At 43.2% G+C, this 25,704-nt stretch overlaps 1 protein-coding gene across 1 annotated transcript in view; it reads right to left on the reverse strand.

Moving 5' to 3' along the window:
* Window positions 1-4,661: 4,661 nt before the first annotated feature.
* Window positions 4,662-25,704, reverse strand: part of dhcr7 (7-dehydrocholesterol reductase) — a 40,105-nt gene continuing 19,062 nt past the window's right edge. The window contains exons 3-8 of the mRNA XM_080189928.1: window positions 24,602-24,824; window positions 17,044-17,134; window positions 13,845-14,058; window positions 11,369-11,573; window positions 9,906-10,037; window positions 4,662-7,711 (exon numbers count right to left, since the gene is read on the reverse strand). Of these exons, the coding sequence (XP_080046054.1) occupies window positions 7,247-7,711; window positions 9,906-10,037; window positions 11,369-11,573; window positions 13,845-14,058; window positions 17,044-17,134; window positions 24,602-24,824 (1,330 nt within the window). The 3' untranslated portion in view covers window positions 4,662-7,246. The remainder of the gene's footprint in view (window positions 7,712-9,905; window positions 10,038-11,368; window positions 11,574-13,844; window positions 14,059-17,043; window positions 17,135-24,601; window positions 24,825-25,704) is intronic.

Below are 25,704 nucleotides of genomic sequence, written 5' to 3' on the forward strand. Positions count from 1 at the left end.
ACTGTGTGTAAAACACATTGCAACCAATCCATGCACTCCAAGCTCTCACAATCAAAGTATTCCTACAGTGCAGAAAGAGGCCATTCAGCGCTGTGAGTCTGCACTGTCAACAATCCCATCTGGGCCTTATCCCCATAACCCCATACATTTACCCTGCTAATCTTCCTGATACTAAGGGGCAATTTATCATGGCAAATGCATCTAACCTGCACATCTTTGGACTGGCAAGAAACCGGAGTAGCCGGAGGAAACATACGCAGACACGGGGAAAGAATGTGCAAACTTCTGAGGCCAGAATTTAACCCAGGTCTGCAGCGCTGTGAGGCAACAGTGCTAACCACTTTGCCGCCACGCCACCTGTGATAATGACCAACAAACCTGTTTGAGATACAAATTGAGCATACCACTCACCGGATGAAGGGTCAGAGGCCCAAAAGATAGTGCCTTTTGCGACCAAATAGACCTGTTGGACTTTAACCTGGTGTTGTGAGACTTCTTACTGTGTCATCAATGCAGGAATGGAACTTAATGTTGGGGGGAATTCTTCCATCCCACACACCACGAGAATCCAAGCGAGTGGGAGGATGGACCATGCAATGGTATATTGGGTGGGATTCTCCGATAAAGCATTAGGAAATTAATAGTAAAACGTTAACATTTAGCAATTGAATTGTAAATGCGCCAGAATTTGACACTTCTAGAACTTTGCACATGCGCAGTGGTCTCAATCTGTCAGACTCCCCACTTGCTGGTCAACTCAATTGCTGGATTGGGCCTGGGACCCCTGCAGTGCTGCCTCTCCAGACCCCCCCCCCTCTGATGGCCCATTTGTGGCCCCCACAGCAATTCTAAGGCCAGCCCTGACCCCCCCCCCCATCTTGGAGTTCCCCAATTTACAGCCCACCCTCCCCAGCAGTGGCGATCTCCCCACTCCCCTCACTCCTGCAGACCTTCTCCACTGATTCCCCCTGGAGTCAGACCTCCCTGGAGTCAGGCCCACCCTGGCAGACCACCACCACCCCCCCAGCCCACCCCAATCACTGCCCTCCCTCCATCCCAGACCATACTTGTCTGCAGTGGCAGCAGGACCCCTCTCCACCCCCACCAATTACCCATAGGCCCTGGCCACAATAGGCCCCACTCTCCCTTGGCACTGTCCGATGCCTAATGGGCAGTGCCAAGATGCCCTCTGGACATGGGCACTTGGGCAATGCCAGGAGGCACAGGCTGGCACTACCAGGGTGCCCATGCTCAGGTGGCACCACCACCCCGCCACCTGACCCCCTAGGGGGTCCTGACTGCCCTCCCTTCATTCCAGTGAGATTTCCTGCTAGTTCCCCAAACGTGAAGAGCCAGTCTAAACCCCATTGGAATTAAATACTCCTGGTGGGTTGGGAGATTCATTCAGGACCAGAAAGTTCCTGATAATTAGATTGTAGATGTATTTAAAATACTTTTAAAAACAGTTGGAAATGACTTACCTGTCTTCCAGCCAGTTTCGAGAGGTCTGACCGGCGATTGTTCACTGGTTCTGGGAGATGTGATTGTGTTCCCGGCGCATGCCAGAAGAATCCTGTTACAAGGCTGGCGATGTGCATCTCCTACTGCGACCTAAATGTGCAAATTATATCTTTTTCTTTTTGTGTAAAACACACAACCCCTAACATAATTAGGATATTACATCCCTGTACATTTCTACCTATTGTGTCGGTCTGACTAACATAAATTAATTCTGTGACAGGCACACACAACACTTGAAACTCACATAAGAACATAAGAACATAAGAAATAGGAGCAGGAGTAGGCCATCTAGCCCTTCGAGCCTGCCCCGCCATTCAATAAGATCATGGCTGATCTGTCGCTGCATAGCACATCAATGGACAGGTATTTATAATGGGTTTTACCATCAGATTGTTGTTGACTGAAGATGTCTGCAAAATGCATATCCCGTTTCATTTGTGTCTTTTTGATAAACATGAGCAGGGTAAGGATGTTATCTCCACTTGCTCAATAATTCATGCTATGGCGTTCCTTGTGGAGTTCACATCTATCATTTCACCTTGTGGTGGGCACAGAAGTAAATAGTAACAGCCACTATGCATTCATGCACAACTGATGTGTAATCATACCCATACTATAGGAACAAGCACTGCATCCCTATCCTTTGCAAGCTTAATAAGTGATAATGATTCCCAACCAAAAACACACTTTGTACACACTGTTACTGTAAATTTCTTCAATTTTCCAAAAAAAAAATTTCCTTCAAGAGCAGGTCAGAGGAATACTGTAGTGAGTAACTCACCTCCTGACTCCCCAAGGTCTGTCCACCATCTACATGGTACAAGTCAGGAGTGTGATAGAATACTCCCCACATGCCTGAATGGGTGCAGCGCCAACAACATTCAAGAAACATGACACCATCCAGGACAAAGTGACCTGCTTGATCGGCACCACATCTACAAGCATTCAATCCCTCCACCACTGACACTCAGTAGCAGCAGTGTGTACTATCTACAAGATGCACTGCAGCAATTCACCAAAGATCCTTAAACAGCACCTTCCAAACCCATGACCACCTCCATCTAGAAGGAAAAGGGAACACCACCAATTGCAAATTCCCCTCCAAGCCACTCACTGTCTTTACTTAGAAATATATTGCCGTTCCTTCATAGTCGCTGGGTCAAAATCCTGGAATTCCCTCCCTAACAGCATTGTAGATCAACCCACAGCAAGTGGACTGCAGTGATTCAAGAAGGCAATGTACCACCACCTTCTCAAGGGCATTTAGGGATGGGCCCATGTCTCATGATTGTATAAAAAGAAACATGCCCTGTAATACACCACTTCTGGCTTAAGAGAGGCCAGATTCCTCTCCTGTGCCAATTTTGGGTTGTGTTTACATAGCTGTGTGCAGTGTAAACTAAAGTGACTTACTTTCACAGAGGAACAAAAAAATTAGGAGGCTTCATATCAAAGGCTTTATTCCCCACTTATCTGACTAAAACTATGGAGACTGGAGACTTTCACTTTGGTTACTGTAATCTATTTGGCGTGCACATTGGATAAGATTGTAACTGCACCTGCATAGAAAAGCAAAATATTGCGGATGCTGGAAATCTGAAACAAGATAAGGACATGCTGGATAAACTCTGTGGGTCTGGCAGCATCAGAACTGTAAAAGGGCCAATGGACTTGAAACATTAACTGTGTTTCTCTCACCACAGATGCTGCCAGAGCTGCTGAGTTTATCCAACATTCTCTCATTTTATAACCGTATCCGCATATCTCCTCACAACCATTTAACATTTGATATTAAAAGTGTGGACCTTGAAGAAGGGCTGACAATGAAAAACAACCAAAAACTTCTTCACATATTCCAATTTTTCATGCCATTTTCATATCTATAATATGTAAATCAGGATTCATTGGGACCAAACATAAGTAGCACATTATCATTACAGAATAGAATCTCTACAGTGCAGAAAGAGACCATTGGGCCCATCTGCACCGACAACAATCCCATCTAGGCCCTATCCCCGTAACCGCACATATTTACTCTGGTAATCCCTCTAACCTACACATCCAGGCAATTTAGAGGCAATTTAGCATGGCCAATGCACCTAACCCACATATCTTTGGAATGTGGGAGGAAACCGGAACACCAGGAGGAAACCCATCAGTCTATCCAGAGAACTGCAAACTTCATCCAAAGGTCTCATGTCCAGTATTAGTCTTTGCTTGTTAAACTTGTAAAAAGGATCTTTTGTCTACGGGATTTGTTTGATTAGAACACATCAGATATATTTGTGAAGAATTATACATTTATAGTGGTTGTTTTGTTTTTTGTTTGTAACTGATGATATCTTGGTAACTTTCTTATTGTACGTGTTAACCATATTCTTAAATACATTTTACTTGATAAAAGTTGCCTCGTGGGTCATTTGAATCATACTTGCAGTGAAACCTATTATTCTTATCCTAGCCAAATTCAAGATGCAAAACGTATGATCCAGGCAGGCTCCATAAAAAATCTTTGGAGTTTCTGACCTGAACTGTAACCGTATTTACATTTGAAGATTGCATTACAGAATCAATTACGTGGGTGTTAGGCTTCTGTCCTGGATTGAAAATCAAGTCCAACATTTCAGGACTGTGACCTTTCATTAAAATTGCAGAGGTCACATAACTGAAAGAAGGGTCTGTATTCTCCAGCCGTTCAGGCCGGTGGGGTTTTGTGGCTTCATTGATGGTGCACCCTCATTGTGGTGTTGCGGGAAATTCCATTGACAACAGAGGGACCAGAAGACACTTTCGCTGGCGAACGTTGCGCTGCCTCCCGCTGTGAGAAACACAGTGGAGAGGCCAGAGAATTCTGCCCCCATCCACCCCACCCCCCTCCACCACCCACCCCCATCCCATCGATTCAGTTTCTTTCTCCATAGATGCTGCCAGGTCAGCCGAGTATTTCCAGCGTTTTCTGTTTTATTTCAGATTTCCAGCATCCGCAGTAAATGGGTGCTTTACTAATACTTCACTCATATGAAATATTTCCATGTTTAAGGGCTGGAAGTAATGTTATGGTTATATTACAATGCAAAGCTCCATTCAAAAAAAACAAGAAAACTTCTAAGAAGTCATTTTAATTAGGGGAATGATATCTTTGTCACTAATAATATGACACCAACACAGGAGAGGAGTAGAAACAGATTTTTTTGATGTGAATTTATTCCATAGAAAGTAAATATCATGAATGCAATTAGACTTTACAAAGCATGTCAAGCACACAATTTATTTACTACATAAAACCAGTCAACATAAAAATAAAAACACACCAAAAGATGGGACTAAATTTACATTATACCAATACTTAGGCAGTTTATTACATCTTTATTTATTTCCTTCACGATATAGGGACAGAAAGTTAAACATCGAAAGTATTAAAAACTTGGAAACCCTGGTTTGCTTTTTTTTAAAAAACTCCTCTGCACTTTGAGAGAGGGAGAGTATGAGTGCAGGTTTGAGAATTTGCATCAAAGATAGAATCAGCTTGAAATCAGGACCAATGTTTTTCAGGAATTATAAATACAACATCATGTTGAGTTAATACGAATACAAATGAACATATTTTGTAAACTATTTCTGATAGTAGTTTTTTTTGCTCCTATTTTAGGTGATATTTAGAAATAGGTTAATTTTGTGGTCCCTGTGTAAAATCTGATGGTTTTTATTTGCATGGGTATGACGTGTAAATTTAATTCACTCATTAAAAACAAAACCAATAGTCTGACTTATTGGGTCATTTCTAACATTGAGGCATCTTTGATCTCATGTGCAAATGTTACAGCTGCAACTGCTACATGTAGTCAGCAAAGTGTTTAGAGGTTTACAATAAATGACATGAAGGCAGTTTTAACCTTCCATGGCTACAGGCTCCTACAACAGCAGAGAAACATTTGATTCATCTTTGTTGAGATCTGTCTTATATTTTTGAAAGCATCTTTTATATTATCAGAATCTGTTAGATTTAAAAAAATCTACCATACATGATAAGGTGCCACAAAGCAGGTTGTTATCAAGAAAACACTGAGCTACGGATCGTCAAAAGCAAATTACTGCGGATGCTGGAATCTGAAACCAAAAAAGAAAATGCTGGAAAATCTCAACAGGTCTGGCAGCATCCATAAAGAAAGAAAAGAACTGATGTTTTGTGTCCAGATGACCCTTTGTCAAAGATCTTTTTTCTCCTTACAGATGCTGCCAGACCTGCTGAGCTTTTCCAGCATTTTCTCTTTTGGTTGCTATGAATGGCTGAGTTTAATTAAGAATAAAATTGATAAATCTTTGGACACTAAGGGAATTGAGGGATATTCTAATGGGATTTGGTGGAAAAATGAAAGTGTGATAGAAAATCAGTCATGATAGTATTGGTTAAATACATGTGGCTTGCTCCTCCTATTTGTTGTCTTCATAATTGCATTTTCATAATATTCAAAAGTCTAGGCCTGATGGATCTTTTATTTTAAAAGGCATCGCCCCAAGGCAGAAATTCCCACCTGAGGTCAACGGACCTTTGCATGATCTGCTCAGGCCTGCTACGATTCCTATGGCAGGCAGGATGGGAAAATTCCACCGAAAGAGAGACTTTAAGGAAGATGGTGCATATCCTGCGCTTTCCTTGGGCCCCAATTATTCTCGGGAAATTGTCAGCAGAATCGTCATAGAAACTGGCCATAAAATTTCAGCTTAAACTTAGGTGGTGGGGCAAATCAGGAGAAGGATCCTTGGTATCCTGGCCAATATTGATTCCTCAAATCAACGTCACCAGAGCAGGCCATTATCATTGCAGTTCGTGGGAACTCTGTTGCAAGTTGGCTGCTGCATTTCTTTAAACTCAAACACTGACTACACTTCGAAAGAACTTGATTAGTTGCAAAGTAGTCTGGAACATCTGGAGGTTATGAAAGGTGAAATAAACATGTAGGTTTTTCTCTCACGACTTGGCACGAGCATTATTTCATTTAAAACCTCACAATACCAGGTTAAAGTCCAACAGGTTTATTTGGTATCATGAGCTTCGCAGCAGCACTCTGAAAGCTCGTGATATCAAATAGAACTGTTGGACTTTAACCTGCTGTTGTGAGACTTCTTACTGTGCCCACCCCAATCCAATGCCAGCATCTCCACATCATTTAAAACCAATTGCTTAACAACTGCGCCAAAATTGCACTGGAATAACATTTATGCATGCGCATCTGGCAGGAATTGAAACTCGACAACCCTAATTGGGAATCATTTTAAAAATGAAGCTACGGGAAATATTTGGAACACATGGGAACATAACAATCAGAGACTCACAGGTTAATAAATGCCATTATATGTAATTTATCAATCCCTGCAGGGAATGTACTGACATCTCTTCCTTATGTCAATCGATTTGGAGGCGTGTAATTTAAATTAAAGCAGCCATTTTCTGATACATCAATGAAAATCTCTTTGGTTAGAGATTAACCATAAGACAGTCCACTAAAGTGGACCAGTTTACACAGAAATTTCAGGTGTTTGCTTAAAAAAAGTGGATGTTTCACTTTTGACCAACTTTCTGTCATATCCAAGGGCCACACGTCCTCCTCTGCTGTGTAATAGGACGATCGGGAAGAACATGTACTTGCAAATTTGTCATGCCAAAGTTTTGTTGGTTAAAGAAAATCAAGCCTCTAAAAACTGTACATTGATGATAGAAACCATCCTAAAATACTCCAGGTATCAAGCGGTAGGGCACAGCCTCAGTATAACGGCTCCAGTCCTTGCCGTATTTGCTTGAGCAGCGATGCTCATCCCTTATACAGCGATGAATCAGCAAGATTGACATGTAGACGATATAAAAATAAGGCAGGAGGTGTGCAAATCCACAGGCCAGGCAGTAGGAAAGCGAGCCCATGAGATCCCCGGTGTAGTTAAAATGGCGCGCCAGCCCCCAGAACCCAGAGATCATCAGCTTACTGTGGTGCCTTTGTCCATCAATGGACAAGTAGGAGCATTCAATGTACTTGGGTTTCCTGCCCCAAATTTTGCAGTTTCCATCTGTGCGTCTGAAGAGGTCTTTCTGGTGGTTTGTTATTCTGCAGATATAGTAGCCAACCAGCCCCAAGAGAAGGACACTGATTGCATTGGCAGTTGATAGCTGTACTGGATTATAGACCAGGTAAAGACCCTGTGATGTTGAAAAGAAAAATAACTTCCAACTTTGCAGTCTTTTTAATCATCCTTGCCTTGCAAAGATATTGCACAAAATTACATGTATTTATTTATTAGTCACAAGTAGGCTTACATTAACACTGCAATAAAGTTACCATGAAAATCCCAAAGTTGCCACACTCCAGCGCCTGTTCGGGAACACTGAGGGAGAATTTAGCACGGCCAATGCGCCTAACCAGCACGTCTTTCAGACTGTGAGAGAAAACCAGAGCACCCAGAGGAAACCCACTCAGATATGGGGAGAACGTGCAGACTCCACACAGACAGTGACACAAGTTGGGAATCAAACCCAAATTCCTGGCGCTGTGAGACAGCAGTGCTAACCACTGTTCCACATGCATTAACAAGACTGAAATTCACCTTTTCTTCCCCCACTCTCGTCATTTTTTTTTGAGAATCTAACTAGCATTTATTTCCTGTAGGTGAAGTGTGCGCCCTTCCTCGTTTCAGCAGCTGAACTGGAATGTGTTCATGCCAGAAAATCTGAGGCGCTCAGTCGGTAACACTCATGCTCACTTCAGAAGATTGTGGCTATAAGCTTCACTTGACAAGCTAAAGCAGAACTAAGGGTGGTTGAATTGTCAGAGGTGCCATTTTTTGGTTACAGTGTAAAACAGAGGCCTGTTACGGTGATTCAGGTGGATGGAAGCTAAAGATCAGATTAAGTTACTTAAAAAGCAGAGGTGGACAACATGCTTCCCTCACCAAAACCTCCAAAAATAGATAAACTTGTGTCTTATCTCAATGTCAGAATTCATTGGCTACAAAGAATTGATCATAGAAACATAGAATCTCTACAGTGCAGAAGGAGGCCATTCAGTCCACTGAGCCTGCACTGACAACAATCCCACTCAGGCCCTATCCTCGCCACCCCACGTATTTACCCTGCTAATCCCCCGAACACTAAGGAGCAATTTAGCATGGCCAGTCAACCTAAACTGCACATCTTTATACTATGGCAGGAAATCAGAGCACCTTGAAGAAACCCACGGAGACATGGGGAGAATGTGCAAACGCCACACAAACAGTGATCCAAGACCAGAATTGAATCTGCTGTATACCATTGTGCCGCCACATGTGATTGGGAGGTATTTAAATTTGTTATTCCCATAACACTCCTTGGATGGGGCTAATTTCCATGCTAGCACTGCAAACTCCCAAACTCTTGTGTAGACTCAATGCTTTACAAAGAACAGCAAGTCACTTCTTATGACACTATTCCCCTTTATGACACATTGTATCTTTGGAATAAACCACTGGAAAATGAAGAGCAGGGAAGCCTTTCCTTCACTGACATTTTTTGAAGTTCCGCTGATGCTCTTGTATCACAACATCGCAAGCTTCTTTCTCCTGCTCCAATCCCTATCTAAAACCCAGTTGGAGAATACAGCCTCAGAGCTAGTGGCAGATTTCTGACTCTAACCATTGAATTTTCTGTCTCCATAGCCATCGTTGCTCGGCTGTTATTGCTGAGGAAACCCACGCAGACATGGGGAGAATGTGCAAACTCCACACGGACAGTGATCTAAGTGTGGAATCCAATCCGTGTCCCTGGCATTGTGAGGCAGCAGTGTTAATCACTATGCCACTGAGCCGCCTCTCATTAAGATCATGATTGATCTGATTATGACCTTAACTCAACAATCCACATAACCTTGTGTTAGTCAAGAATCTATCCATCTCTGAGTTAAAAATATCCATTGAACCTGCCTCCACTGCTCTCCGGGGAAGGGAGTTCCAAAGATTCATGACTTCTGAAAGAAAAAAAATCCTTTTCTCCATCTTGCAAGAGAGACCTCTTATTTTTAGACTGTGTCCTCTAGTTAACGTCTCTCCCAATAGGAGGAATATCCTCTCAGCATCCACTCTGTCATGTCCCCTCAGGATCTTGTACATTTCAATAATATTAATAGGTAGGTAAAACTGCATTGGAGGCAAGGGAGGATGAGTAGGTGGTGGGTACAAAGCCTACAATATTTCACAAACCCCCTCCTCTGCCTGCGAACCTGCCATCGGAGAGAACTGTTTAATCCAAATCTATTACTGTGCTAATGGAATAAACAGTACCATCGCCACTCCCTCATCAACGTGAACACAAACAAGTCTAAAAGTGAAGTAACTGTTGATATAATGATTGAAGATGGTTTTACCTGCAGAGTGTAAAGATATGGCAGCCAGACACAGTCACCCCAACCCAGGTACCAACCAAAATGGTCATGGCAAATATCGATGGTCTTCAGGTACCAAGCTTCATTCCAGAAGAAATCCAACACATAAATTGCCTAAAAATAATCAGTCAGTCATTTAACAATGGTCACACGAAAAGCTAATAATTTTTAAAAGTTCTTTCATTAGATTTGGACATTGCCAGCATTTATTGTCTGTCCTTAATTGAATCACAGAAACCTTACAGTGCAGAAAAGGCCATTCAGCCCATCAAATCTGCACCAACAACAATTCCACCCAGGCCCTATCCCCACATATTTACCCTGCTTCTCCCTCTAACTTAAGCATCTGGGACACTAAGGGGAAATTTACCATGGTCAATGCACCTAACCCACACACCTTTGGACTGTGGGAGGAATCCGGAGCACCCGGAGGAAACCCATGCAGACATAGGGAGAAAAGCAAATTACTACAGGTGCTGGAATCTGAAACCAAAACAGAAAATGCTGGAAAATCTCACCAGGTCTGGCAGCATCCGTAAGGAGAGAAAAGAGCTGAAGTTTTGAGTCCAGATGACCCTTTTACAAGGGTCCACCAACCCCCCCTCCCCCCCCCCCAGGCAGCGCATTCCAGACCATCACCACCCTTTGGTTAAAAACTTTTTCCTCACATGGCCCCTAAATTGCCTGCTCTTCACCTCGAACCTATGTCCCCCAGTGGAGATCCTTCAACTAAGGGGAACAGCTGCTCCCTATCCACCCTGTCCATGTCCTTTGTACACCTTGATCAGGTTGCCCTCAGTCTTCTCTGCTCCAATAAAAACAACCCAAGCTCCCCAAACTCTCTTCATAATTTATATGTTCCATCTCAGGCAGCATCCTGGTGAATTCCTCTGCAGCCCCTCCAATGCAATCACATTCTTCCTATAATATGGTGACCAGAATTGCACACAGTACTCTAGCTGTGGCCTCACCAAAATTCTATACAATGCCAACATGACCTCCCTGCTTTTGTAATCTATTCCTCGATTGATAAAGGCATATGCCCCACATACCTTTTTCATCACCTGACTAACGTGCCCTTCTGCCTTCAAAGATCTGTGGACAAACATGCCACAGAACTTCCTAGTGTCCTAGCATTCATTGAATATTTCTTTTTCAAATCACTCCTTCCAAAGTGTGTCACCTCCATATCCATCTCCTTCCCTGTTCAAAGCTGCTATGGATTCTGTTCGCCGTACAGCTTATGGTTGGAGGATTCCTTTTGGCAACAAAAAAGATCATAACCTCCCATTTTGCTCTTTCCGTGTCCCCTCTCAAATCAGACCATTTACAACAACTGCTTCCACACATTATCGCCTGCCAATGTTGTCACCCACTACAGGGTTTCCCAGGCTCTTCCCACTAAGTGCGAGCACTTTTCTGAGGAAACAGAAACATACAATTACCTGCAGCACATTCACCAAGATCATGGAATTGGTCACTTGGCCGTAGAGCTCTTGTTGTTTGGCAGCAAAGGAAAGGTTAATGAGAGTCCATGCCACAATACCGGGACGGCCATTGAAGAATAGCTTGAAGTCAAACCATGCCCCTATTCGTGGGTTAAATTCAATTCCCATCATGTAGTCGTAGAAAAAATTGCCAGTGAATTTGCTGAAGAAAGGGAGTAAACATGTTAACATTGTACTTCGCACTTTAATAGATGCAGCAGCAATGTAACACTGGTTATACTTTTGTGCTGCAATTTCCTCCCCTCCTTTATTAGGTGCTCATTGGCACACCCAATATCGACAGCTGGATATATTGACCAGGTTTCTGTTTAAGACCACAGCCACCGACTCAGAGTTTACAACAACAGCAATAGCATGCATCTGAACACTGCCTTTAGCATATTCAAACGTCCAAAGTGCTTCTCAGAGGGACTAAGAAAAAGATAGACATGTGGACAAAGAGGGGAATATTGGAGAAGGAAAGACAATCTTTAGTTAAAGAAGTGGGCTTTATGGAGGGTGTTAACGGAACAATGGGAGACCAGACAGCACAAGGCAATCGGAAATTGGAGGGTGTATAGATCAGGTTACAGAAGGCATGGCTACCAAAAGTGGGGCACATGGACTGAGCAGGAGGTACAAGTGATCAGAGTCAAAGGGGCAGATAATAGAAGGGGTTAGTGAGGCCTGGGGGAGGAGAGCAGGGGAGAGAGCGAGGAATTGTAACGCTGACGAATGTAACAGACACTGGGAGGGTTGAGGCAATTGACTCATTTCAACATATTGGGGAGGAGTTTAAATGTGAATCTTTGAGGGATTTGGAGCCAGTGAGGGAAGGAGGGAGCTGTAGTTCTTTCAAATTTAAATTTTGGATAAGCGGTCCAACAATACACAGGCAATGGAAGGGTTGGAAGAGATGTTGGAGATGTAGAGATAAGTGCCATCAGCTTGCAGGTGGAAGGTGGTTCAGCAACTGCAAATTATGTCACCAAGAGACTTCACACAAACAGGGATGAGGTGGGGCCACAGATAAATCAGAGATGTTCTCTCTCATTCTTCTGCATGGTATGCTGCCTGGTAATTGTATCTGCAAGGTACATTCAAGATTGCTGTACAGCCATGCAGCTAAGTGAAACTGTTGTGTGCAGGGAAATTCTGGTCTGCATCTGATCAAATAGGTGAAAAGTGGAAGCAAGCTAACGCATTCTCAGTGAGCTGGAGAACGCTGGAGGTGAACTAAAGGAGGAAGACTTACCAAAAGCTGTAGAGAGGAGAAGCTTGAAGAGAGATAATGGACTGCTGTCACAGAGAATGTTCTTTTGGTTTTTGTCAGGGTTGTTTCACTCTGTGGGAGGGTTGAAAACCATACCAAAGTGCTGAGTTAGAGGAGATGTGGGCACTGATACAACAACATTGGGGAGAAATGGGAGTTTGCAGATGAGGAAATTGTTTGGAAGGTCTGAGGGGCTAAATTTTGATTTGATTTATTATTGTCACATGTATTAATATAAATTGAAAAGAATTGTTTCTTGTGCCCTATACAGACAAAACATACCATTCATCGAGAAGGAAACGAGAGAGTGCAGAATGTAGTGTTACAGTCATAGCTAGGATGTAGAGAAAGATCAACTTAATGCAAGGTAAGTCTATTCAAAAGTCTGACAGCAGCAGGGAAGAAGCTGTTCTTGAGTCGGTTGGTATGTATCTTTCTCCCGAAGGAAGAAGGTGGAAGAGAGAATGTCTGGGGTGCATGGGGTCCTTAATTATGCTGGCTGCTTTGCCAAGGCAGCGGGAAGTGTAGACAGAGTCAATGGATGGGAGATGGTTTGTGTGATGGCTTGGGCTACATTCACGACCTTTTGTAGTTTCTTGTCGTCTTGGGCAGAGCAGGAGCCATATCAAAATGTGATACAACCAGAAAGAATGCTTTCTATGGTGCATCTGTAAATGTCGCTGAGAGTCATAGCTGACACACCAAATTTCCTTAGTCTTATGAGAAAGTAAAGATGTTGGTGGGCTTTCTTAACTATAGTGTTGGCATGGGGGGGACCAGGACAGGTTGTTGGTGATCTGGACACCTAAAAACTTGAAGCTCTCGACCCTTTCTACTTCATCCCCATCAATGCAGACAGGGGCATGTTCTCCTTTACACTTCCTGAAGTCGATGACAATCTCCTTCATTTTGATGACATTGAGGGAGAGAAATTTGGACAATACCAGCAGTTTTGAAAGAGAGGAGGAAGAAAGCTGAGACATTTACAATGACAGCTCGCACACAGACATCCCATTAGTATTTTATAAACACCTCCAACAAACCTACATGTTCAGCTTTTAAACGGAACACGAGAGGGACAACTAATGATGATTACGAGCCGAGAGAACAAGACCGTCTTTGACCAATTCTTCAAAACATTTTCACAGCTTAAATTCTTACCAGTCTTTTGCATTGCTAGGAAAGACGTATGCCTTCATCATTGCAAATGTAGCCACACCATAGCCCAGGAGGTTAGCACACCACAACAGAGAAATCCAATGATCAAACAGGATTGTGGGTGAGAACCAATGAAGATATTTGGCATTGGCAAACCAGAGCGCATGGGTAATAATCCACGCCTGTAGTCCATTGACCTCATATTTATTGATCAGACCTGTCGAGTAAATACATAAACTTAGGGCTCTTTTGAAAGCAATTTTGAAAATATTGCAACAGCTTTCTCCTTACCCTTTCTCTGACATATTCTAGTGAACAATTGCATTTATTTAACATGTGTATAATGCAGCAACAAGTCCCATGGAAACTTGTGTCTCAAGGAGTGTAGGTTAGAGGGATTAGTAGAACAAATACATGGGGCTACAGGCGTAGGGTAGGATGATCTGTCGGAAAGTCAGTGTAGACTTGATGGGTTGAATGCCTCCTTCTGCACTGTAGGGATTCTATGAAAGACAAAAAAGACCTGATAACCTCTCCTTCTGATATTCATTGAGGGCTAAATAGTGCCCCTGCTGGGGAAGATCCCATTCCTTGAAATAGTACCATGTCCACTTGTTTTATGCCCAGCTGAGAGAGCAGACAGAAACTTGGTTTAATAACACATCTGAAAGACAGTACCTTCTACAGTACAGCACTCTCTCAGTACTGCACTGAAGTATCAGCCTAGATTCCTGTGCTCAAGTCTCTGGAGTGGAATTGAACCTCCAACCTTCTGACTCCAGAGCGAGAGTGATAGCAACTGCGATGTTGTGAGTTTGACATAGGATTAAGGGTTTTATCCCAAAAATAAAGGGCGCTTGTATGTCAACGTGCAATTTCAAGGTTCTATTTGGGCCTCACCAAAATATATCACAAAGGTGAATGCTGATCTTTAGCATTGAATGAGGTGCAAAAGGAGTGACCATAGGAAAACTCAGTTAGTATCAATCCAGTTGGATCTGTTTAATTATGAAATGATGCTGGAAATAATCTTGAGTTGGGAAGAAAAATCTGTAACTTGTGTTGGGAAGGCTAAGTCTTGTAGCACTTCTTGAAGGCTCACTCAACACAAAATTACCCTTAAGAACACAGCAATCCACCCATTGACCATGAAGGGCAACGGTCTCAACTGACATGACTATAACAATGCAAAACTCTTCTCCATCAACCTTTACCCTCTGTTCTGCAGGATCAATTTTCCCTTTCCAAAACAAAGTGAAGCAAATTTCCTTCCATGATCATTACCGCGATATCACCATGTTTGTACAAATAAATTAACATGCAAATTAGCAGCAAGAGCAGGTCATTCGAGCCTGCTCCACCATTTGATAAGATCATGGCTGATTTGACTGTGGCTCAATTCTACCTTCCTCCCTGCACCTCTATAATACTCGCTTCCTTGTCATTCAAGAACCTATCTAACTCAGCACTGAGCACGTTCAATGACCCAGATTCTTTCTGGGAAAAAAAGTTCCACAGAAATCTGGATATATTGATATACCCCTCGACAACTATCATGCAACCAAAGTGGGGTCAGAATATATTAAAAAAAAGCAGTCTCTTCCGTGTCCAAATGATTAACAGATGACCATTCTCCTTGGAGAAGGTCTGTGACAAGCGGTGTTCCACAAGGATCAATGCTGGGGCCTCTGATGTTTGTAATATATATAAATGATTTGGAGGAAAATGTAGGTGGTTTGATTAGTACATTTGGAGATGACAAAAATTGGGGGTGTAATGGACAGTGAGGAGGAATGTCAGAGGATACAGCAGGATACAAATCATCTGGAAATCTGGGCTGAAAGATGGCAGATGGAATTTAACCCGGACAAATGTGACGTGATATAAATTGGAATGTCTATGGCAGAAGGAAAGTAAACAGTGAATGGTAGAGCCCTTAAAAATATTAGCATACAGAGCGATCTAGGCATGCAGATCCACAGTTCCCTGAAAGTGGCAACTCAGATGGACTTTGAGTATAAGAATTGGAAAATTACGTTGCAGCTGTATAAGACATTGGTTCGGTCGCGTTTGGAGTATTATGTAGAATTCTGTTCATCACACTATTACAAGGATATTGATGCATTGGAAAGGGTGCAGAAGAGATTTACCAGAATGTTGCCTGGTTTGGAGGATATAGACTATGAACAACTTGGATTGTTTTCATTGGAGCTTCGGAGGATGAGGGGGGACCTGAAAGAAGTTTACAAGATTATGACAAGCTTGGATAGAGTGGATAGTCAGAATCTTTTACCCAGGGTCAATCACTCAGGGACATAGGTTGAGAATGAGAGGGGGGAGAAGTTTAAAAGAGATGTAAGGGGCAAGTTTTTCACACAGAGTGTGGTGAATGCCTGGAATGCGTTGCTGGAGGAGATGGTAGAAGTGGATTCTACAACAATGTTCAAAAGCATCTGGATAGTTGAATAGGCAGGGAATGGAGGGATATGGACCACATAGAGGCAAGAAAATACTAGCAAGGCATCTGTGTTGGCACAGACTTGGTGGGCAGAAGAGCATATTCCTGTGCTGTACTGTTCTTTGCTCTTTATTGAGAAGAGATTTGATTGAGGTTTTCAAAATCATGAGGGGTCTAGACAGAGCAGGTAGAGAGAAACAGTTCATATTGGTGGAAGAATCGAGAATTGGAGGGCATTGATTTAAGGTTACTGGCCAAAGAAGCAATGGTGACACGAGGAAAAGCTTGTTCGTGTAGCAAGTGGTTCGGGTCTACATTGCTCTGCCTGAGTGTGTGGTGGAGGTGGGTTCAATCAAGACTTTTGAGAGGCAATTGGAACGGAAGAATGTGCAGGGCTATAGGGAGAAGACGGGAGGGCGGCACTAGATGAATCGCTGCTTTGGAGGGCCAGCACACATATATAATGGGCTGAGCAGCCTCCTCCTGTGCTGTAACCATTCTGTGATGTTAACAAAACCAAACTTTGTGCTATTAAGTCAAGCGGAAAAATGTATTTAATACAGTCAGGCCAAAAACTTTGAATAATAAGAAATCTTTGAGCCTTATCCCTGGCCAACTTTCCCCCTTTACCATAACAATGGCCATCTTGTCTTATTCTTGTTGCTATCAACGCACTTGCCAAACAATGTGACTTGGAAGAGTCTTTTTATGATTTAGCAATACAAATTGAGAGGTGAGTCTCACCCGCAGGAGTGCGTGCCCCATCTTGCACTCCACCAACGTAGCAAGGTAGGAAGTTGTGACAAACATCAGGCAGGCACATGTACAAAAACACCTGGAAATACACACACAGAGAAAAAAACGTCTTAGAAATTGACAACAAACCAGTTAGATTGGGTAATTTGGAAAGATTTAATTGCACTGCCTCAGTCAGCAGTGGGTAAGTGCTGGTAGACAGGAAGGAGAGTTACATGGTTAATGTATTAACAGAACCTATTTCATAAGAACATAAGAACATAAGAAATAGGAGCAGGAGTAGGCTATCTAGCCCTTCGAGCCTGCCCCGCCATTCAATAAGATCATGGCTGATCTGTTGTGGCTCAGTTCCACATTCCCGCCCTCTCCCCATAACCCTTAATCCCCTCGCTTATCAAAAACACATCAACCCGTGTCTCAAAAATATTTAGCGAGGCAGCCTCCACCACTTCAACGGGCAGAGAATTCCAGAGATGCACCACCCTTTGAGTGAAGAAGCTCCTCCTCAACTCCGTTCTAAACCGCCCCCCCTTTATCTTGAGGCTGTGCCCCCTAGTCCTACTGTCCTTTCTGAGCGGGAAGAGTCTCTCCACCTCTATCCTATCCATCCCATTCATCATCTTATATGTCTCAATGAGATCTCCCCTCATTCTTCTAAACTCTAACGAGTACAAGCCTAGTTTATTCAGCCTCTCCTCATAGTTCAACCCCCTCAACTCCGGTATCAGCCTAGTAAACCTCCTCTGCACTCCCTCCAAGGCCAAAATATCCTTGCGTAAGTACGGCGACCAAAACTGCACACAGTACTCCAGCTGCGGCCTCACCAATGCCCTATACAGCTGCAGCAAGACCTCCCTACTTTTATATTCAATCCCCCTCGCTATGAAGGCCAGCATCCCATTCGCCTTCCTGACCACCTGCTGCACCTGCAAGCTGGGTTTCTGCGACTCATGCACAAGGACCCCGAGGTCCCTCTGCACTGTCGCCTGCTGCAGTTTTTCGCCACGTAAATAATAGTCCTTCCTACCATTATTTCAACCAAAGTGGACCACCTCGCACTTGCCAACATTAAATTCCATTTGCCATTTCCTGGCCCATTCGCCCAGCCTATCTAGATCCTTCTGCAGACTCTCCACACCCTCCGCGCAATTTGCCGTTCCACCAATCTTGGTGTCATCAGCAAATTTCGACACCATACACTCGGTTCCCTCCTCCAGATCATCTATATAAATGGTAAATAGCTGAGGCCCCAGCACCGACCCCTGGGGCACTCCACTAGTCACCAACCGCCAATCCGAATAGCACCCATTAACCCCCACCCTCTGCCTCCTATTTGACAACCAATCCTCTATCCACGCTAACACCCTACCCCCAACTCCACGTCCCCTGACCTTCTGCAATAACCTCTTGTAAGGTACCTTGTCAAACGCCTTCTGAAAATCAAGAAAGACCACATCCACCGGCTCTCCTCTATCCACCGCCCTAGACACATCCTCATAGAACTCCAGTAAATTTGTCAGACACGACTTCCCCTTAACGAAACCGTGCTGCGTCTGCTCTATCAAGCAATTCCCCTCAAGATGCCTTTCGAAACAGAAAGAGCTGTCATGATCACTCTAGGGAGATCTGTGGCCAGCAGCATTGTGTTGTTGGGAAGAGAGCTGTCCTTTCAGGTCTTACTTTTAAAATCTTGCCTTGTTGGGTGTGGCGGGCGATTTTACAGCACCTGGAACCTAGGTTCAATTCTGGTCTCGGGTGACTGGCTTTGTGGCGTTTGCACATTCTCCCCGTGTTTGTGTGGGTTTCCTCCGGTTGCTCTGGTTTCCTCCCATAGTCCAAAGATGTGTGGGTTAGGTTGATTGGCCATGCTAAATTGCCCCTTAGTGTCAGGGGGATTTGCAGGTTAAATATATTGCATTACGGGGATAGGGACTGGGTGAGATTGTTGTCAGTGCAGGCTTGATGGGCTGAATGGCCTCCTTCTGCACAGTGGAGATTCTGTGATAATTCCCTTCAAGGTTGTATTGAAACCTTGTTTTCTTGCATTCACTATGCGCTGGCCTCTTTGGGGCAAAGCAATATCAGTATGCGAGCCTCAAGGAAGATGCTTAGGGTCCTCATTTGTACATATGAAAAGGATCTCTCACTTTATTTCATGTATGGAAGCTGCGCATTGATTATTTTGAGTGATCACCAAAATGGTGCAGTGTGTACTTCCAACTTGTAATGCATGTAGACTTCTGTGTTCAACATGCTTAGAAGACCAATAAAATGGGCTCTATGCAGTCCCAATATCATTTTCTGCTCAGTGGCCATAGTGAGCACATAGTTAGGCTGGACCTTGTACCAGAGTCAATCCCACTGCCGTTCTCTCGGGTCTAGCAACCTAAAAAGGACCTCTCATTCAATAAAGGATTCCAGTCAATCAAGCAGCTAACACATGTCCTCATTATCCTGGGCTAGCTTGCCTAAACTCTGGTTTATTAAACAAAGAAATTTAAACCTTGTCCTAATCCATCCTATATATCGATGGAGAGAAGTAGCTCCCAGATTATATGAGATGAAAGATTTCAGTGGTAAGAACAAGGATCAGCCTTGCAGGGCTCCATGTGTGGCCCAGCTTAGTGCCACATAAAAAATAAACCAAAACGTGCAATTACAACAACTATGTGAGAGTCTATTTATACATTGGATTGTATCTGAAAAGCCAGTTAAATAAAATATTTTAAAATTAAGACAAGTGTTATAGAAACTAGAAGCAGGAGTTGGCCATTTGGCTCTTCCAGCCTGCTCCGCCATTCATTTTGATCATGGCTGAATATTCTGATTCCCCCCCCTCTTCCTCCCATATCCCTTTAGCCCCAAGTGCTACATCTAATTTCTTCTTGAAATCAGACAATGTTTTGGCCTCAACTACATTCTGTGAGTAGTCAATTCCACACATTCACCACTCTCTGGGTGAAGAAATTTCTCCTCATCTCAGTATCCTGAAACTATGACCCCTAGTTCTGGACACCCCCCTCATTGGGATCATTCTTTCTGAATCTACACTGTCTATCCCTGTTAGAGTTTTATATGTTTCTATGAGACCCCCTCTCACTCTTCCAAACTTCAGTGAATATAATCCTAACTGACTTCGTCTCTCCTCATATGACAGACCTGCCATCCCAAGAATCAGCCTGGTAAATCTTTGTTGTACTCCCTCTATAGCAAGGATATCTTTCCTTAGATAAAGACACCAAAACTGCACACAATACTCCAGGTGTGGCCTCACTAATGCCCTGTACAATTGCAGCAAAACATCCCTATCCCAACACTCAAATCCTCTTGCAATGAAGGCCAACATACCATTAGCCTTCTTTACTGCCTGCTGTTCTTGCAGGCTTACTTTCAGCGATTAAGGTACAAGGACCCCTTGATACTTGTTGAGTATCCACCTCTCTCAATTTACACCCATTCAAGTAATAATCTGCCTTCCCATTATTGCTACCAAAGTGGATAGCCTCACATTTATCCACATTATACTGCATTTGCCATGCATATGCCTTATTGCTCAGTCTGTCCAAATCACGCTGAAGCATCTCTGCAACTTCCTCACAGTTCACCCTCCCATCCATTGGCGTATAGGATGGACTTGGACAAGGGTCTGGGATACAAGCCTGTGGTGAACACACACACAGGTCCCAACTGGGATGTTACAATAATGGACCCACTCAGGGGCCTGCTTTATAAAGGGCTCAGGATACAAGCTCTATCTGGTACGGTGATTACCAATCACTTGGGAACTGGGAGGTCAATCAGGGATTTCCCATGTAAGTCCTGGAGTTTATCACAGTTATATTCACACAGATAAATGCAGCTGTTTCAAACAATGAGTATGCAGGACTCTCTGCAGTGGTACTGTAACTTTAAGAAATATTTTTCTTTAAATCATGTTCTCTGCAGATTATAAGCAATTTTTATTATTGTGGCATTTGCTGCCCGATTAGATATGCTGTTATTGATATGTAAATGGTTTAAAGTAAAAAGTTTATTTATTAGTCACAAGTAGGCTTACATTTACACTGCACTGAAGTTGCCATGCTCCAGCACCTGTTCGGATACACTGAGGGGGAATTTAGCATGACCAATTCATCTAACCAGCACATTTTTCAGACTGTGGGAGGAACCCAGAGCACCTGAAGGAAACCCACACAGACACAGGGAGAACGTGCATACTCTGCACAGACAGTGACCCAAGCTGGGAATTGAACCCAAGCCCCTGGTACTGTGAGGCAGCAGTGCTAACAACTGTGCCACCACATCGCCCTTTTAGGTTTAACTGGGGTTTTATTTATTTTCACTCTGGGCGTCATGTAGTGTCCAGGATTTTTATGACCCAGAATTGTTGGAGAAAGAATGACAGGAGCTCTTTCACTTTTAGTTTTGGGCTGCTGGCTGCTGTTTAAGTTAGAATACGTTTTCACTTCAGGCTGGATGCTGGGTTATGTCTCTCTCTCCCTGGTGTTTTGGGAAGCAGTTTTGACTTCAAGCTTGTTTGTCTGTGTGTCAGGAAAGCTGCAGAATCCAACCAAAGGACTAAGTTCCAGTATCACATGAGCATCCTTGTTTTCTGTGTTAAACCTGTGGCAGAGATGCTTGTTTATGGGTTTTGTTTGGTTGGAACTGCACTTAGTTGTTAAGGTTTATACAATAACATGGTTGTCTTTTTTTCTTGATTGTAATTGGTAAAAGTTATTTCTTTCTCTGTTAACTGCATTCTTAAATGAACTTTGTTTGATAAAAGCTCCCTGGTGGGTCATTTGAATCATACCTGGGGTATAACATCTCATATCAGATAAATGTAAAATACTGCAGATGCTGGAATCTGAAACAAAAACAGAAAAATGCTGGAAAATCTCAGCAGGTCTGACAGCATCTGTGGAGAGAACAGAGCCAATGTATCGAGTCTAGATGATCCTTTGACACTCTGGCGAAGAGTCATCCTGACTCAAAACATTGGCTCTATTCTCTCTCCACAAACGCTGTCAGAAATGCTGAGATTTTCCAGCATTTTTCTGTCTTGGGTGTGAAACATCTCAGGCTTACCCCAGCCAAATTCAGACTGCGAAACTTATGGTCCAGACTAACTTCCTAAAATACCTTGAAGTTTCTGACCTGAATTATAACACCTCAGTACAGACTTACAAACAGTCAAAGCAAACTTGCTACGCTTTGATTAAAACCAATCCTGCCACAACACTATAAAAATGAAACAAATTCCATAATTTCAAGCTTGAAGAAGACTAAATTTAAAAACAAATGTAATTTTGAAAATATTTCAGAAAGTGAAGTTTTTTAGAGGTTATTTATTAGTGTGACAAGTAGGTTTACATTAACACTGCAATGAAATTACTGTGAAAACCCCCTAGTCACCACACTTCAACAATTGTTTGGGTACACTGAAGGAGTATTTAGCATGGCCAATGCACCTAACCTGCATGCCTTTCAAGCTATGGGAGGCAACCCATGCAAACACAGGGCAAACATGCAGACTCCACACAGACAGTGACCCGAACTGGGAACTGAACCTGGGTCGCTGGTGCTGTGAGGTAGGAGTGCTGTACCACCATGCTGTCCCTGAAGGGAAGTGCTTGAGAGTAAATAGTTTCTGTGGTTAGCCATCTCGAGCAATGCACCGTGTTGCAAATCACTATCAAATAAGCTGATGCTCAGCAAACTGGGTTAATCATCAGCACTTGAACTGACCAGAACACAGATGAAAACAGAGCATGTGGGGGTTTTGCAGATATCAATGCTCTAAGTATTAACCAAATTCAGTGTAATGTCTGCAGTCTGCATTGCGTTTGCTGACTTTGAAACAGCTTGAAAGAAAGGAATACCTGACAAGACTACCTCCCGTCTTCTTGCCCTTCCCCTTTCTCACATGCACATAGCTTGTCTGCACTCAGTTCAGACTACAAACTGCTGCTCTATTGCCTCGTGATCCTGACCCCACAGATATCTTCTTCCGTCGGGAAAAAGGTACAAAAGCCTGAGGTCACATAGCAACTTACTCAAGAACAGCTTCTTCCCTGCTGCCATCAGACATTTGAGTGGACCTACCTCATCTTTCTCTGCATCCTAGCTACGACTGTAACACTACATTCGTTTCCTTCTCTGTGATTGGAATGCTTTGCCTGTGCAGTGAGGAGAAAACAAAACTTTTCGCTGTGTGCCAATGCATATTACAAAACTAAATCAAATCCGAAATTTATCATAATCTCCTGCTCTATAGGAAGTGGGTGGGCCTGAAAACTTGGTGGGTTAGTGTCTGGAATCATACCCAATACCTTCTCACTGGAATTAATTTCTGGGTGGGAAGGCCCATGCTTGACCTCCCCACTCACCTCCACTGAGTCTTTTAAATGGACATTTGATGACCACTCCCCACCCTGGCCACTATTTTATGATTTCTGAGTGGTTGGCAGGAAGAAGACTTGGGTGGGAAAGGAAGTTGGGGGTGTGGTAGGTACCCACTGCCCCTCCCCCCCCCCACCCATCCCCATCCTCCTCACTCCATATCACCCACCAGTTAGCAGCTCCTGAAGGCCGAATTTCCTCCTCAATTGACTCCTCAGGGTATTTACGGGGCAGAGGAGGGGTGCGTTTCCCACTAACTTTTTTAAATGGCAGGACAGGAAACCCTGGAAATGGTGAACTTCTGCCTACTTTTCTTTAATTTACTCCTGGCCAGACCAACATTTATTGTCTATCCCTTGAGAATTTTAGTGGTGGGCTACTTTCTTGAACCGCTCAGTCTCTGTTGGGCTAATTGTATCTTGCTATGGCAGTGACGTACATTTGACTGGCTTGCCATAAGTGTCAACCAATTGCTTTGGGCCCAGAGTCACAGGTTGACCACTCCAATAAGGATGACTTTTGGGGGTTCTATGATAATTTGGTGGCTTCATAGTCACCATAACATAGACTGGCTTTGAATTCTGTATATATGTAATTAATTACATTTACATTTCTGAGTTGCCACAGTGGGATTTGAACCCATGTCCCCGGGTCACTTGTTCAGTAATACAATCTCAACACTACCAGAACCACATGTTATAGGTTTTCTTCGTATTTAAAGTAAACATTTTTTGAACAGCTTCATGTGTTGACATGATATCGTGGCAGCAATCTTTCTGCAGGATGTTTCCAGGCACCTTACTTAACACGTTCTTGTACAATCTATGCCCTTTCACTCCTCTTCAGCTCTGCATTCCTTCAAAGTTATGGCTTTACTGAGGTTGCCTTGGAATTAAACATTCCTCAAGTCTAACTAAACACAGATACAAAGAACAGTCTCTTACCCCACCCAAAGATGATTCATTCTCCTCTGAACAGTAGAGCTTAGCTCGGTCAGGGTAAAAGAACTAAATTAACGCACCCAATTTTCTGTCCAATGATCATCAACTAGCCCAAAAATACCTGTTTGGCATATATCTGTGGAATTATTTATGGGGTCTGCACCACCATTCTGGGACAGAATGAGCAAGTCGCAGAAACGTACCTGGAAACAGATCCAGGTGGTGTAGATTTTAGCTGCTGTCCAGCTGAAGGATGAGGCTCGACTCCAGATGTCACTGGCACTTGACTTTCCAGAGTATAAATCAAGGAGGGGACCAGACAGTGCACATTGGTACTGGTCACAGGACATCACAAAGTAAAATACAATTAAGGGAGCACAGAGGAGGAGGAAGATAACCGATGCCAAGGAAAACCAATCCACCTCCCTAAAAATAAAAGCACAGACAGCCATTAGAGTTCTTTTTTGAAGTCGAAAGGTAATTTGAGAATCACCATATAAAAAGTTGAAGTTAATTTATTATTCACAAATAGGCTTACATTAACACCCCAATGAAGTTACCGTGAAAGTCCCTGCTGAGCGCCTATTCGGGTACAGTGAGGGAGAATTTAGCACAGTCGATGCATCTAACCAGCATGTCTTTCGGACTGTGGGAGGAAACCGGAGCACCCAGAGCAAACCCACGCAGGACAAGGGGAGAACATGCAGACTCTGCACAGACAGTGTCCCAAACTGAGAATCGAACCGGGGTCCCTGGCGCTCTGAAGCAGCAGTGCCAACCACTGAGAAACTGTGCTACCCAATAGGAAGAAATGGAACAGGACAGATGTGTGACATTAATAAAACTTCAAAATGTGAATATATTCTCTACTTTGCAATGTTTGGGACCTAGTCATTTCCGGATTTTGGAAATTTCTGGATGAAGGAAAGTTACTTTCTCCATGGCAATGCCTCAGCCAATCAGATTCGATTTACCAACCAATCAGCACCCTTTTATCCTGTCATTTAATTTGTTGTGATCATTTGAAATTTGTTTTTTTTTGTCCTGATGAGTGCAGGATGAAAAGCTTCAACAATATATCCCTCTTTTCACCAATACTAAAGATTAGAGAATACTTCACCATAAATGTGTGAAATAAGAACACCACAGACATACATATTTACCTGAAGCAAAAAAAAAATGCTACAAACTGATTTGCTTATCCAAATACTGGGAGTGATTTTCAGCCCATGTTTGCAATCAGAGACTGATGCCATGAGTTGCTTGGGACTGCTCAGAAGGATTGTTGTGTTGCTGAATAATAGAT

Source organism: Carcharhinus amblyrhynchos, chromosome 6, assembly GCF_965287045.1.
Source record: "Carcharhinus amblyrhynchos chromosome 6, sCarAmb.v2.hapA, whole genome shotgun sequence".
Taxonomy (NCBI): domain Eukaryota; kingdom Metazoa; phylum Chordata; class Chondrichthyes; order Carcharhiniformes; family Carcharhinidae; genus Carcharhinus; species Carcharhinus amblyrhynchos.